At 39.5% G+C, this 16,730-nt stretch overlaps 1 protein-coding gene across 32 annotated transcripts in view; it reads right to left on the bottom strand.

Moving 5' to 3' along the window:
- Window positions 1–16,730, bottom strand: part of SYNE1 (spectrin repeat containing nuclear envelope protein 1) — a 464,577-nt gene that overhangs the window by 99,378 nt on the left and 348,469 nt on the right. For all 32 annotated transcript variants that reach the window (XM_082730051.1, XM_082730052.1, XM_082730041.1 and 29 more), the window contains 10 exons: window positions 12,071–12,190; window positions 8,968–9,168; window positions 6,367–6,540; window positions 5,331–5,462; window positions 4,456–4,652; window positions 3,593–3,725; window positions 3,080–3,262; window positions 1,738–1,887; window positions 831–1,007; window positions 231–386 (listed from right to left, as the gene is read on the bottom strand). In XM_082730051.1, the coding sequence (XP_082586177.1) occupies window positions 231–386; window positions 831–1,007; window positions 1,738–1,887; window positions 3,080–3,262; window positions 3,593–3,725; window positions 4,456–4,652; window positions 5,331–5,462; window positions 6,367–6,540; window positions 8,968–9,168; window positions 12,071–12,190 (1,623 nt within the window). The remainder of the gene's footprint in view (window positions 1–230; window positions 387–830; window positions 1,008–1,737; window positions 1,888–3,079; window positions 3,263–3,592; window positions 3,726–4,455; window positions 4,653–5,330; window positions 5,463–6,366; window positions 6,541–8,967; window positions 9,169–12,070; window positions 12,191–16,730) is intronic.

Below are 16,730 nucleotides of genomic sequence, written 5' to 3'. Positions count from 1 at the left end.
AAGCATTCTCTCTACTTAGGAGTATGTCTCAAAATTCTCATAATTTCAAATTATTTTAAATAGGTGAAAGTACGTAATGGTTAAAAAAAAAACTCTATAAACTCACATAATCCAAGAAATTCATTACTGAGCAAAACTTTTTTCAGTATTTCATCTCAACTGCCAGGGCCTGAGTCTTCCTTTGGTCTATGCCATGAAACATTCGCCTGCCAGCCACCTGGACAAGTTACCTGACAGTCTTTCATTGCATTCTGAACTGAAGCCTGATCTCCAATGCGATGCTGTTGCTTTAGTCTGTTTTCCTGGGTTTCATACCAAGCTTTCAGACTTTGTACATCATTTTCATATTCTGACCAAGATTCCAATAAGCCTTCCAACATCTGGATCTGAAAAAAAATGACATGTGTAATTTTATTTTAAACTCAAGACACTATTAAGTGTAATTTTATTTTAAACTCAAGACACTATTAGCTTTAAATTAAGAATTCTTCAAATACAGTTTATTGTATGTATGTTTAAGAAATAAATCTTACCAAGTGTGAATCAGTGGCTAGTGTTGGTAAGAAAGTAAAGAAGTCAACTTAAAGGGAAGGCAAAGTTAAGAGGCATCTTTAGAAAAAGTAAAACAACATGTAGTAGGTGAAGAGTAGAGGATGTGTAAGAGAAAATAATTAACAAGAGTAAAGAGTGTTTAGAGCAATGAGATGCAGTGACTTCCCCTGCAGTAATGTTTGCATGCTATGTGTAGCTAAGCTACTTGTGAAATGAATTTTCTTTACAGAGTGCCTGTTCTTGGTGTTTTCATGTAATTACGGACAGGAGAGGCTTACCTTCTCAGTTACGAGACCCTGCAGGATTTGCCAACTTTTGTTCATGGCTCCCAGTTGCTCAGCAAAATCAGTTTTATCACTGCGTTTACTTTCCACATCCTGACTACTGATCTGTAGCACGGACTGATTCACAAAATCAACTGTCAACTGTTTACAGTTAATATCTATCTTAAAACCCTGAAAAGGGAAGGGAGAAAATAAGAAAACAAAGTTATGCATATAAATATCTTATATTTCATCAGGAATGGGGGAGCCTCAAGTAACCTTAAGATTCATATTATCATTTCCATGATTTAGTCCAAATGGCAAAATCTATATATATTTACAATAAGGCATTACTATCAGAAGCTCATCACAGATCACATATGACATCCTGAATTTATAAATATGTTGAATATGAATACATGGGCATATTTTAGGTAGAGGATGTAGAATTGGATAAATTGTATAATCTCACTATAATATATTTATCAATGATACCATTTTCTTCTTTAGAATGACCTTTTTTGTTTCAGATGTAGAACTCAGTTATTCAGCATTTGCTTATAACACTGAGTGCTCATCACATCATAGGTTGTTCTTACCACCCATCACCCAGTTACCCCACGCCCCCACCCATCTCCCCTTCAGCAACCCTTGGTTTGTTTCCCAGAGTTAAGAGTCTCTCATGGTTTGTTTTACCATTTTTTAAATGACACAAAATCATCTTCAAAGCTATTTCTAATACCGGACAACTTTTCCATGTCTACAACTAGGGAGGCAGTTTTCTTACCCTTGTTCCTCTATCTGGTCACTATATATGAAACATACGCTCCGAAATCTGAGGTCTATAATTTGAGCTTTTTGAATTCTTTTAATAAAATAGTCCTAAAATATGAAAAAATAAAAGAAAAAAAAGTCCCATTACCTTATATTTCTGAAGGTATTCATGAATTGCCTTGTAACCTATTGAATTTTTTATATTCTCTTCATCCTTTTGAATAACATTTTCCATGAGAGAAATCCAAGTCATAACTTCAGAAATGGCATGGCGGGAAGGCAGCTTATCCATTTGGAGCTGCCCAACAAGAGACAAAACAAGACGCAAGTGTTAAAATTCGAACCAGAATCCTGCCAACCTAAAAATTCTGCATTAATACTTGCCAGTGTACCAACAGAGATAACCATTCTTAATGACATCTTTGGATCTTAACCTCATTAGAAGCCTAAAATTAAACATCAGGCAAACACGGAACAATAATAGTCATCTTATGTTCACTTGACATCCAATACTATAAACATTGTATAAACATTAACTAATTAATCAAAATACCAGTAAGAAGAAAATATTATTCTTATTTTATAGCTAGTTTTATGAGTTAAAAAAATTTAACTACAAAACATTCAACAGATGTATTTTATTAATTATCCTGTAAAAATTTCTGTGTATTATGACTCAGGAATGTTAAAGGAAGAAAGAAAAATACCACACTACAAACTATCATTTTCTAGATTTTTTGGCACTCTAATATTTATTCCTAAGAGCATGGCCAATTTCCTTACTCTTTAACTAAAATATACTTAGAATTCTGACTCTTACTTGATCGATCATATATTTTTGTAGATATTTATTATAATGATTTGGAGAAACAAAAACCATCATTTAAAATATTTATGGGCTTCTATGTGGTGTGGGAAGATACAGAGATGAATATGAGATGTTTCCTGCCCCTAGAAATGCGTTGCTGCTGATTAGGAGGGTAAGACAGATCTCGAACACGGCTATCATACCTGGTAGAGGGATGAATCCCAAAGAAAGAGAAACATACACTGTCTGGGATACAGGGAAGGGAGGTGTATTTCCAGATAAGGAAAGTGCATACTTATTGAATGTCAATTGTCCTATTATAGGTGAGATTATAGGTCTTTTATACATATTGTGATTGAATCCTCAGAACTATTCACTTTAGGAGGGAAGTGTAATCTCTCACATTTTACTCATGAGAAAACAGTTTAAACAAGGCCAGATGAAGGTTCTGTTCTACATCCCACACACACAGACAATAAAGAAGTCCTTGGAAGATATGACATTTATACATATGGCTTTACAGAACAGTTCACTTTTAGTATGCAGAACAATGAAAGAGAAAAGGCAAGATGTCCATGACAAAACTGATTTAAATTTCTAAGTATAAGCAGGGTTAGCTCTCTTTCCATTGAATACTGCTTAAATCAACTATTATGATTTAAACTTATGATTATTTCTATACCTGGTGGAGCTTCTCCTGTACAGTGGGAATATTTGTCAGCAGGTCAGTCCACTGGCTCTCAATGTGTGACAGCTCTGAACGTAGGGCAGCTGTGTCCACTTTCTTTAATCGAAGAAGCTGATTTCCAGTGCTCATAACAGATGATTTCAGGGAAGATTTGGCATCCACTTCTTTGGAAAACTCCTAAATGAAGTAGCAATGTTCAAACTGGGAGTAAATAGACTGACCTTTAATTTAAGGAAAGAGTACCATTTACTATGTAAACAATTTTTCTTTACATCTTGAAGGGGAGTTACGGTAAGCACTCCAGAGAAAAACAAAAGAAGCACACCATTGCCTTGAACGAAAGCCAACAACATAGCCATTCCTTGAAAACTGCTTTAATGAGGCAATGCTGAAGCCTATTATTTTGCACAAGGATTGACCACACATAGTTAACATGGACAAATTCTCTCCGGGTTGGCTTACTAAGTATAGAAAATTTAATCAAATGATTTAGAACCTTAGGCTTACCAGGAAAGCATTTAGATGATCACGGACCATTTCCAGTTCTTGTGGGACTGTCACAGATTGTTGAGTCCAAAATTCTAGCCTGTCTTTTGCAGATTGTAACCAGTGAGTAAGTTCTGCAGATTCACTTTGGTATCTGTAATTATATTAATGAGCCTACTGAGTAAACATCCAATATATCTCTTCTGCTAACCCATCTTACACAGCAATGTCAATTTTAAAACAAGAGACATGACAGGTTTGGGAGAATAATCTCTTGCATTCACACTCTCAACTACCCTTTAAATTTATACTGTAAGCAAGTTTCAGTTTTCCCATTTCTAAGCTGAATGTAAATATATATATATGTATATACACACACACATATAAATATGTATATACATACACACACACCTTTATATACCTACTATATACACATACTTACTCCTTCAAATTGAGGCTATTTAGAAAATAGTAAAGTTCTTAAAAATAAAGGTGGTGTAGAAATAGTGTTTCACTATGTAAAATCAGTCCGCCCTCGAGAAACTTTACTTTCTCAAACACACTTTCCTTCTACCTCTCCTTCTAAGGTTTTACTTTGACCATCCATGTATAGTCCATAGGCAAATGTCCAAGTTAAAGTGCATTAGGCACTTGCTTCCCTGCCCGCTTCTAATTCCTTGTTTATACAATTACGTAAGAATCCAAGTGGGGGTTTTGTTTTTGCCTTTGTTTTCCAAAATACAAAATAAGTGCCCAGATAAGAGATCATCTTTTTCAAGTCTCACGCCCACTGATCTTAAATGCCTATATTAAATATTAAATATTAAATGCCCTATAAAGACTCTTCACTAATCTACAGTGATATATAATAGTCACCGTGTTACCTGGTCCAGTGTTTCAACACTGTTTCCAATCTGTGAAGCTCCTTTGACACTTTGTTGGTATTATTTAACCAGTGTTCTCCAAGTTGATTTAGCTGGCTTTCTAGATCTGAGCAGCTAATGGATATGAGCAGTCGTTTCCCGTCATCTAATACCTGATATAATTTGGGCTGGTATTCATTAAGGCTGGATTTCAAATGCTAAAATTGATTGAAAGTACTGGGTTAAAAGTTTGGATGATGCAATTTTTCTCTTTAAGAACTACAGTATCTCCGGTGCCCCATAAAGTTCCCACGCCCTGTTAGTCAGACTTCAACTATGTGCTCCCGAGTAAGATTAGAAACTTTGAAATGGCTCATCCATATCTAAGTATAGATGTTACTTTTTCTTCTTCCTTTTCTTTTTTCTTTTCCTTTTTTTCCTTTTCTTTCTTTTCCTTCTCTCCTCTCTTCTCCTTCCCCCCACACTCCTCGCCTACCCCCCGCCCTTCCCCTTCCCTCCCCGCCCCCCACTCCTTTCCTTTCTTCTTTTTGTAGTAACGTCAGGTACCTTTAAAACTATGAAGCTGTAAGAATACCATGACACCAGCATAACAACACAGAAAATGCTTGGTGGCGGCTGAATTTTCAAAGAGCTCTCTTGTTTTAAAAAAAAAAAAAAAGAAGAAGAAGAAGAAGAAAGATCTTTCTTATGTTCTATTATAAAGCAAACACTTAAAATCTATCTGCTTTCAACAATGTCAACAGCTTGAAATAAAAGTAAAAATACTTAATGAAATATTTGATTTCAAGTCTGCTTAGATTCCATGAAAACCGTGGGAAAGTTTCGAAAGAAGTCGTGGCCACTTCTCCCACCCCGAGATGCCCTCGGACGCTGACCTGGTAGAGCGTTATGCGCTCGATGAGCCTGCCCTCGCTCTCTTCCACCAGCCCCACGCTCGGGATGCTGCTTTCCACCGCCTCCAGCTGTCTGCTGAGCTCCTGGTGGGCTTCATCCAAATGAGACCATGTCTAGAAACATAGTATCGGTCTGTGAGCTAAAGAACTGTCCTCCGGGAACAGGATCCTCATTTGTGTGCAAAAATAGGCTTTCAACAGATTCTCTTTAAAGTTATGTGGGAGCTGTTTATAGTGGGGGTTTGCTCTGAGAAGCAAAAGACGGCTCTGAAGCACATGAATCAGATGGCGACCCCCCAAAAACACTGTGAATGGGATTTCGATCTGCAACCAATCTGCTGTGTGAACACGGGCAAGTTACTAAACCTCTCTGACCCTCATTTATAACATTAAAAAAATGGGGCTAATAGAACTCTCTTGTCCATCATGAGGATTAAATGGAATGATTGTACTCAGGGCACCTGGAACACAGCAGGCCTCTGATATGCACGGTTTCATTCTTTACCATAGTGGCGATGCACGTATGATTTAAGCAAAAGGGAAGAGGGTGCTTACTTCATATAGTAAAGTGACTATGTGACATTCACAAATAGAAAAAGCTACCACAGGCATTTGAGAAACAGAAATATATAGTGTAGACATTCTACTAAGGAGAAATCCCACACCAGTCACTCCTAAATTCTGATTTTTACTTTAGCCAAAACTGGAGAATCTTTTAAAAAATCATTTGCAGCTTTTTCCAATCCTGTACAGCGAGGTTGGCGGTTTTTTAGTCTGACTGTCAAAACCCTAAGTATCTTCGTGCCCTAACTAAAGTCAGTACGGAGGGAAGCTAGCCGACTCAAGGTGCGGCAGAGCCTTTATCCAACTAGAAATAGAAAGACAAGAGGGTCAGGGCAGCACACACTGCTGAGTCTGAGGGAGTTCCAAAGTTCTACGAGGTGCATGGCATGGGTAAACAGGTCTTGCCTTAATGGCACAGTCGGCTGTGGGGAAGGGAGTCCGTGGACAGTCTCACCTCCAGAATGTACTCCAACTCCACGCCCCTCTTGTGAGCCTGCTTCAGTACCGCGGAAGCCTGTGCCATCAGTTCCGTGTGGAACCGTGTTTCCTGTGGGACTGCAAAGCTGATGATCTTTCTGAAGAGTGTTTCAGTCAAGATCATATGAGATTCCAGGCCCTGAAAGTATTCCTGCAAGTTTTCGGGGACAGAGAGGTCAGTGACTCAAATGTATCCCACCCGACAACAAAAGCTGCTTTAGACGTGAAAGCTGGCGGAACTCAGTATCGGAGCAGTGTCTCTCCAGCCCGCTGCCCCCCACTTCATGCAGGCACTCACAGCTTCCAGCAGGGAAGGGGGCTTCAGTCCCCTCCACTCAAGGACACCTATACACGCCGGGCTGCAGACACTCTGCCCCCCCGGACAGAGCTCTTCAGGCGTGACCAGCTACACAGTTCCTCTGCCCTCTCAAGGCCTCGTCCCTGTACAGTCTGGGAGACACTCACGACCCCACCACACACACTGGCCTTCCTTATCCCGGGACACATGAGCTCGCAGGCCCCTGTCTTCGGTCTCTGTCTTGACTCTGTACTTCCAAGATGTCCTCACTCTACACATTCATGACTCTCCTTCCTCTGTGTCTAGGGTGGAGCTCTACTTTCCAAATTCCCGGAGCATTCGTTGGGCTCCAATACTCACTGCCAAACACAGCTCAACAAGTACCTATTGGTACTTAAATTTACCTTATATTTTACCTTATTATTATAATTATTATAATTTACCTTATATTATACCCACACACAACAGAAGGATAGGCCTTGGGCAGTCGTACAAACATGTTTCGAAATGTTACTTTTTATATGTAAAAGGCCCTAGAGGAGGTAAACAGGCCTTATCCCATTTTCTGTTCCCTCTACTGTGGGTGAAGCTGAAGACCTACAAACTGATAACAGTGCTTAGTGCTTTACTATATGCAGAAACTCCACCAATCCTTAATGACCAATTCGGTTAACCCTTATAACACGTCTTCGAGGTATGGAATTCTGTTTCCCATTTGGTGGGTGAGGACATGGAACCGCCCAGGCTATAGAACATGCTATGTTCAAGGTCACTGCAGAGCTCTCTGTCAGAAATAGTCTGGTCAAAAGAAGCCAGAATCTTCATTTTTTAACTCACCATTATTATATCAGAGAATCTTAAAGCTCGAAGAGAACTTGGAGGTCATTCAGCCCAACATTCACCAAAAACTGATATTCCTTTTACAACCCGATCTCCCCCTAATGGCCTTGGATGGTCTTCCCATGGCCAGAAGGGTTGTCTGCTCAATGGCAGTGTTCCTCTTAGAGTTCTTTACCTATTGGGCCTACGTCTCTGTTATTTATACTCATTGATCCTAGCTTCCTCTCTGGAATAACTCAGGATGATATTTTATTACTGTTGTCAGAGATTTGAAGAAAACCAGCTGTGAACTTTAAAGCAATGTTTTCAAAGCCAAATGATAAGGCTTTAATAAATCACAAAGTTTTGGACAAAAATCTCTGGGAAAAATAGCAAGAAGTACACCCCACCCCCCTCCCCGCCAAAATTCACCTTTATAAGCCACCAGAGCTACATAATGGTAGAATGTTAACTATCTATATCCCAGCGGGCTTTTCAAAATTTCCATGTATGACATTCCTACAGTCTGAGAATTTGGGTTTCTGGACTGGTAAAACTACTCCTTCTGTAGTCATTCCAAAAATGCAAGTTATTTGTGTGCACATTAAACAGGCATTCCTTTCCTAAGGAGCAATGTCTAACTTGAGCTTGGCAATGGGACATACTGATAGGGCAGCCTCAGGCATACCACGTTTGATCACATAGGAAAAGGACTCGTTGTCCCCAGGAATAAACTCTTTGAGGCCCACAGCAGCCAGAGGAACATGTGCTTATTGGCCAGAAGTGCCGAGTGATGCACAGACGAGACAGATACCCAGTCCCACAGCTGGGTAGGTAGCTCTGCTTTCCCAGGGCACAATGAGAAGCCTTTGGCCAGGACAAGAGAAGCATTCTCTCCAGAATACTTAGGGCTAGATAAATAAATGGACATAAAAGACACAAGGACAAATCAAAAGAGTTAATAAGGAAGCTAGGCACTTTGAAGAAAGTCAAGTTTCCCACTGGTTGCAGTAAATGAAGGGGAAAAGCCTGGTTTATACTGAGGAAGTGGTGATAATTAAAAATTACTAGGAATGGTGGTATTCCTTTTTGTTGTTGTTGTTGTTAATTAAGTTTAAGCTCTGCACCCAGCATCAAATCCAACACAGGGCTTGAACTCATGACCCTGAGATCAAGCACAGAACCAAGATCAAGAGTCAGACACTTAACCAGCTGAGTCACCCAAGTGCCTCTGCATTCTTTTTTAACTCGCAAAGTTATAGGAATGAATCCTCCATATTTTTTCTGTGTTATTTAGTGTCCACAGGTTTGAATATACATTTGGTAACTATTTTAAAGAGTGTTTTATTCAAGGAGGAACCCATAAAATATTAATAATAGGTTTTACTAGGTAGATACATATCAGTGACCGAGAATATGCTTTCACAACTACATTCTCTCTCTCTCTCTCATTCTCTTTACCTTATGTTTATCAAGTAGTTGTTGAATTTCCTCTTTGGAGGACACGATGATTTTCTGGTCACCTGCCATCTTCTCCTGTCCAGTCTCCAGCAGGTCAGCCAGATCTTGCAGGGCCCTTTCATATTGACTCTTAAGTGCGAGATTCTGGTTCAGCCCACTCCGCCGGGAGCCAATGGTCATCATCAGTTCATCATACATGTCCTACAAAATAGAGACAGTGATACTCACTCTCAATTCATGTGTTGACTCTTTAAAAAAAATTTTTTTTAATTACTTTTCAGTGTACTAGAATTCATTGTTTATGCACCACACCCAGCACTCCAAGCAATACGTGCCTTCTACAACACCCACCACCAGGCTGGCCCAACCTCCCACCCCCTGCCTCTTCAAAACTCACAAATTGTTTTTCTTTTTATTTTTTAATAATTTTTAAAATTTTTTAAATAAACATATTATGTATTATTAGTCCCAGGGTACAGGTCTGTGAATCGCCAGGTTTACACACTTCACAGCACTCACCATAACACATACCCTCCCCAATGTCTATAACCCCATCCCCCTTCTCCCAAACCCCCTCCCCCCAGCAACCCTCAGTTTGTTTTGTGACATTAAGTGTCTCTTATGGTCTGTCTCCCTCCCGATTCCATCTTGTTTCATTTATTCTTTTCCTACCCCCCCAAAACCCCCATGTTGCATCTCCACTTCCTCATATCAGGGAGATCATATGATAGTTGTCTTTCTCCGATTGACTTATTTCGGTAAGCATAATATCCTCTAGTTCCAGCCATGTCATCGGAAATGGCAAGATTTCATTTCTTTTGATGGCTGCATAGTATTCCATGAGATAGATAGATAGATAGATAGATAGATAGATAGATATCACATCTTCTTTATCCACTCATCTGTTGATGGACATCTAGGTTCTTTCCATAGTTTGGCTATTGTGGACATTGCTGTTATAAACATTCAGGTGCACGTGCCCCTTCGGATCACTACGTTTGTATCTTTAGGGTAAATACCCAGTAGGGCAATTGCTGGGTCATAGGGCAGGTCTATTTTCAACATTTTGAGGAATCTCCATGCTGTTTTCCAGAGTGGTCGCACCAGCTTGTATTCCCACCCACAGTGTAGGAGGGTCCCCCTTTCTCCACATCCTCGCCAGCAAAAACCCTCAGATTGTTTTTCAGAGTCCATAGTCTCTCATGGTTCATCTCCCCCTCCGATTTCCCTTAACTCCCCTCTCCTCTCCATCTCCCCATGTCCTCCATGTTATTCCTTACGCTCCACAAATAAGTGAAACCATATGGTAATTGACTCTCTCTGCTTGACTTATTTCACTCAGCATAATCTCATGTGTTGACTCTTTGCCGAAAGGCACGCTACCTACGAAGTCCACAACCCAGCCAAGAACAGTCCCTCAGGTATCGGACCAGTGGTGATACTCTCTATGCAGAGCACTGCCTATCTTTCTCATGATTCTCTTTGAAACTTCCTTCAGAAAAGATAAGCTTAATATTTACAAATTCCAAAGGATATGCAAAATATTGGCTACGGATGACGTGAGGTCGATTTGACAGCTCTCTTCTCAGGGTATCAAAAGTTTATGGTAGGATGTGGGGTTAAAATGTTGAAAAGTTATTCATGTGGCTGAGGGAAATGTTAAGTGTAAATTCTAATTTTCTAATGTAATTCTAATTTTTATAGTGTTCTTAATATTTACATAATTTTAGAGTAATTGAATAAAGTATCTTCCACATTTTATCTGCTAAGTAATGATCAGATTTTGGACTAACTAAAGAGCTGGAGAAACAGAGGAGTTTAATGTGAGCAAAATGTTTTAAGACTTAAAAAGGCAATGTTTTTGCCAAATGTGGTGGAGTAAATAAATAACTCTAAACTGGAAAGACATTTTAGGAGATGATGATCCACCAAACACAAAATTTATTTGAACCATATGGACTTGATTAATGTATCATATTAAGGTTTAGCAGGCCAAAATGGCTCAATCTGGAAAAGTTCAACTTTAATGCCCATTTACAACTATGATGTTTGACTCTTCCACCTGACATTTAAGCACTGTTGGAAAACTGTCTAAGTGCAAAGTAGGGGCACCGGGCTTACGACATTGTGAAATGTTAGATAATGGAATGAGACAGTTAACATAAAAATGTTCTTTTTAAAATAAGAGCTATTTTATTTTCTCAAAAGGAAGAACTTGTGACCCTACGCTGGATTTACACTATTAATCCCTCAGTGATTCTCAGTAATGCAGAGAAACCTTAACACGTGTGTGTCACTGTACACCATTCTCTCTTAATGTAATTTAACTATGTTGCTTATCAACTGCTAAATTTCGCTGGTTTAATATTCCAGTTCTAATATCCCACGTTGGATTTTTGCCTAGCAGCCTGATCTAAGAGAGCAAATTAACCCCCAATTATTTCCTACTCCTGGAGGATGTTGGGAAATCAGTTTAGATTTCACCTACCTTTTAGTTTATTTTTTTCTGTTGGTCTGGTATTAAAACTGTGTCTCTCTTTCATTCAGACATGTATGAAAGATTAACTAGAGTTTTGAACACCAGAGAAAAACTACTTTCTAAAAAATATTAGCTTGAGCATTTTTTCTTTAAAATAGACTTTTGATGGGGCACTTGGGTGGCTCAGTCAGTTAAGCAGCTGCCTCTGATTCAGGTCATGATCCCAGGACCCAGGGTCCTGGGATCAAGCCCTGATGGGGCTCTCTGCTCAGCAGGGAGCCTGATTCTCCCTTTCTCTCTGCCTGCCCCGCTGCCTACTTGTGCTCTCTCTCTCTATCAAATAAACAAACAAATAATTTTTTGAGGTACACTACAATTGGAATAATAATAAAGTAAATGTCAGGAAAAAAAAATCTTAGAAGTTTGAGAACACAATTTATTTTATCACATTAAACCTGGTAAAAGTTTCAGAAAATTTTCTAAGTGTTGCTTAAAATAAAAATTAGGACCTAAATGACATGAATTGTATAGAGAACAACCAAGGAAACATAGAAAATAATTTTTTCTTGACTTCTAGTTAGGATGCATCATTGAAGCTAAAATGTTGCTGGCAGAAAACCATACCTGAAGTTTGGATAGTTCCTGCATGGACGGCTGCTCAATCTGCAACTTGTCCCCACGCTTTTTTAATTCAATGATTCCTGCATCCAATTCCTTTAGCCCATCTTCAGCCTCTTGTATTGCCTATATAAGATTTATGATACTTTATTAGAACTTCCATAAGCAATTTCCCTCACGAAATGTGATTACTGTTTGTTCTATTACTTCTATTATTATACTTTTATACTATCTGTTCTTCTCTCCACATTAAATATTTTCAATGTCTACAAAAGGAGTCATTCTAATACAGCGTAAAAACCATGGCCATCTAGTGTACAGGAAGGAGAAGGAGGCCCTTTATTATACCACAGTCAGCTACCTCACGGGTAAGGAAGCAGGAAGGACTTCACACGCAGCGCTGGGGGAACAATGGCTTCCTGAGCCAAATATGGGAATTGGTAAATAGAAAACACCTGAAAAAGAAGCGTGACTTAGACATGGTTAGAAAAGGCACTGGCTTAGGATTTTTCTGGGGGAAACATGTTCTGGTTTCCTGAGATGCATTTCGAGCATCCTGGGAGAGAGATACAGTGAGGCAAGAGAAAAATATGTCCCAGCATGGTCCTTCCCCTAAATCTCACTCTTTGTTTAGTAGAAAAGCAAGTGATAGGGGCGCCTGGGTGGCTCAGTGGGTTAAGCCTCTCCCTTCGGCTCAGGTCATGATCTCAGAGTCCTGGGATCGAGCCCCGCATCGGGCTCTCTGCTCAGCAGGAAGCCTGCTTCCTCCTCTCTCTCTCTCTCTCTCTGCCTGCCTCTCTGCCTACTTGTGATTTGTCGGTCAAATAAATTAACAAAATCTTCCAAAAAAACAAAAAAAGAAAAAGCAGTGATTAACAATTATCAAAGTGGCTGCTGGCACTTGGCCTCGTCTTCCCAGTGTGAGTTCTGTAGGAGGTAACTAGGTCTTCTCCTGGCCTTCAAGGAGCCTGAAGTCTGGTTAGGAAGCCCCAGTAAACACAGCAAAACAAAACAGGGGTGAATTCAATCAGGTATACCAATCAGGAATATCAATCAGGTATTCAGCTCGATGCAATTCATCTCTGTTAGAGGAGCCTGGATAAGAAATACAGGAGTGGATTCTGGGGTCGTCCAAGTAGACTTTTGGAAGAAACACAATCTCAGCTGCCCTGAAGGAGGAAAAGAACATGGACTCCAGATGGCCATCTGGAGTCCATGTGTCTTATTTTCTCCTTCCCAAATCACCGCTACAGCACAGCAAAAATTGCTTGCTTTTTGGTGCCCCTCCTGCCCATAAATCTACAAGGACAAAGAAACAGGAAAGAAAGCAATACCAACAACATTTTGAAAGCTGGAATCCAGAAGGATATGGGATAACTGACTTAAGAAATCTGAGAAAGCTGAATCCTAAGCTCACGGGAGAGCTCCATCACCAGACTTACAGGAACAGGAGTCTGGTGCTCTGGGTGGGTAGGGCGGGTGCCAGATAAGGACAGTTGGCAAAAAGCTTCTTAAAAAGAGCAGCGAAATTTCCAGAGCCTCTTTCTCATTCCATGTTACCCTTCTCCTTCTCTGAGAAAGATGGGGAGTTTATTTTCTAGAGAAGGTAAAGCAGTCTCTGGACTGAGGGGCTTGACTGAAAACAGAGGCTAGGTGACTGAATGCCCACAGAATGCTAAGTGAGGAGCCCTCAAATCTTCTAAGGTATTGGAGCCTGACCTCCGGTCTCCAGACAGGAGAGGAGAGAAAATGTATAAAGACCAATAGAAAAATCTAAAAGCTAGACACAAAGATTCTCCAACAAATAGCCTACAGAGCCCAACATTCCTAACTCTCAAACCCATCAAGCCACATCCATACACAAAGTTCCCATTTGGCTGTTAATTCTCCATCCTAAACGTGAACAGATAGCCAGAGAATTTCCGTAATCTCAGAAAAGCCACTAACATGAAAAGATGGAGACAGAAACAAACAACTAAAAGCAGGCTGAAGGGAAACACACTCTATGGAAAAAATAAAACTTTGGCCAAAAAATCACTAACATATGCAAATAGATTACAAAAGATAATGCATCTATTAGAAAAAGAACAGAATGCTACAAAAAAAGGATCATTTAGAGAACAAGAATGAGCTCAGGGAAAATCAAACTCATGACAGCAGAAATATAAAACTCAGTAGGAAAGTTGAGAGTTGAAATCAAGGAAGTCTTCCAAAAAATAGAGCAGACTGTCTCTTGATAAAAGAATTAGAAGACTGGACCAGAATATCCAACATCTGCCTAAAAAGAGTTCCAGAAAGAGAGACAGATAAAATGGAGGACTGAAAAATATTACATCATTAGACAATTTTCCGAAATGGAAAGAGGAGAGCTATCAAATAAAAAAAAAAACAGCTTACCGAGCCTCCAGCCCCGTGGATAAAACTGACCCTTCCCAAGGTATATCACTGTGACATTTCATACCGCTGTGGGAATTAGAATGATTTTAGATTCCTCAAGCCAACATCAGAAGCTAGAAAACAATGAGGTGCCTCAAAACTCCATAGAAAACTGATTTCCAGGCAGGAATTTTACAGTGAGCCACGTTACCAAGAAAGAGCGAACACAGTGTAAGATCGTTTTCAGATAGGCAAAATACTAAAAAATACATCTAGCATGCATCCTTTCTTAGGATATGTAACAAAACAAGGAAGCGATATAATAAAGATGGACTTGAGACTCAGAAAAGAGAAGATCCAACGGAGAGAGAAGTGATGGAAATTCTCAGAAGAGTGGAAAAGGGAGAGATCCCTGGAAGTCAACTTGGCACCAGCTTGTGGGGACAAGTCTGTTCTAGATCAGAATGACATTGCTCAAAGGATGAATATATTGAGAAATATCATCCTTATGGCTCCTGCTATAATTATCTTTTTAACTAACAAGGGTAGGGGTGAAATTAGCACTTTTTTTTTTTTGGTGGCTTTCTATTTATTCAGAGAAATAGTCTAGCTATTTATTTTTATCTGTGGGAATCATTTTAGTGATCCTGGTCAATAATTAGTAAAAATGTGGGGCGCCTGGGTGGCTCAGTGGGTTAAGCCGCTGCCTTCGGCTCAGGTCATGATCTCAGGGTCCTGGGATCGAGTCCCGCATCGGGCTCTCTGCTGAGTGGAGAGCCTGCTTTCCTCTCTCTCTCTCTCTGCCTGTCTCTCTGTCTACTTGTGCTCTCTCTCTGTCAAATAAATAAATAAAATCTTTAAAAAATAATAATTAGTAAAAATGTTATTTGTGATCATACATACATACTCTATATTTCACCTCTGAAATTCAAAGCAAATCATTGCTACAGCTGCTGAAGTCTTTTTTGGGAATCAGGCATGTTAAAATCTTGAATATTAAAATCCAAGAATGAAAAAGTAAAAATTTTTTTAAAAGTTCCTTTCAAGTTTAAGTTTCAACATAGAAGAATTTTTTTTTTTTTAAATTTGGGGGAAATGAGAGATTTGTTTTAAAAAGCAGATGAAATTATGGTCAAGAAAAATAAACATTCACATAATTTAGCAAATTATTTTAGGTAATTTTACAGATAGATGGATAGACAGAATGACCTCTATTTCTATCTAGAGGGATATATCAGGGGATTTCTATCACAGATGATTCTCTATAGCCTACTCATAGAACCCTTAGAGGTCTACTGAAATTAGGAAATTCTATTAAAACACATAATTACTTAGGTGGGAAACAGGAGATAGAATGTGTAACATCCTTTCCGTCTCCCCGCTGTTTTCAATGACATCACTGGAGTTAGAATTCTTTTTCCTTCTCCTCAGTGCAGATACAAGAAGCCTCTAGAGGCACATCCTGCTTCCTGACCTGACACGGTCTTGTCCGGGAAGCAGGGCCGGGCACGGACACTCATTCTCACCTTCAAAGCACCCCGGGGACTCTGCACTGCCAGTGGTCTCCAAGGTGAGTGCAAGGACCCGCGTGTATGAGATGACTGGTGAGGATGAAACACTACATTTTTCCTTTCTATGCAACCACATTCTTCTGAATTTTCATTTGTGTATATGCTTTATAGCAAAGTACCTGCTTATAATTCATAAATAAGCAAATATTCATATACTTTTGGGGTGTGCTTATTCTTTTAAACTAATGAGATATGCCATCAATAAAGTTTAGAAACCACCGGTTTGAGGAATAAAGTTTAAATTTCTCTGACATTCAAAAGGCCCCACAAGTTGCCTCAAATGTACTCATCCAAACTTACTTCCCCTCAATTGTTTTCATTCATCATCAATTCAGCATTTAGCTGAATAAGGATAACTTGCTTTTCTAAGATATATTTGTAGATATAGCTCCTGTATTATCATCTAAGGATTCCTTGCTTTTCTCTGGAAGTGCTCTGAATTGTCTACCACTTAAGCCTTTGTTCATGTTGTCCTCTTGGCTTGGATATCTTTCTTCCCAGTCTCTGTGTGTCCAAACTTCTCAGTCTGGTTCCAATTTTCTTTTACAAAATTTCCCCAGATCCTACCTCTGCTGGGGGCAGTTGGCCCTTCTTCTGAATGTCCATAGTGCTTTATCTGTATCACCCCAGGACAGTCTGACTGTCTGCCCTGCGTCCCTGAGACTCCTGTCTAATCTCAGGGTTAGGTGGCAAACTTCTTCATGTCATCATCTGCCACC

This window comes from Mustela nivalis (genome assembly GCF_964662115.1).
Source record: "Mustela nivalis genome assembly, chromosome: 5".
Lineage (NCBI taxonomy): Eukaryota > Metazoa > Chordata > Mammalia > Carnivora > Mustelidae > Mustela > Mustela nivalis.
The sequence above is the reverse complement of the archived record's forward strand: the minus strand, read 5'-3'. Positions and strand labels throughout refer to the sequence as shown.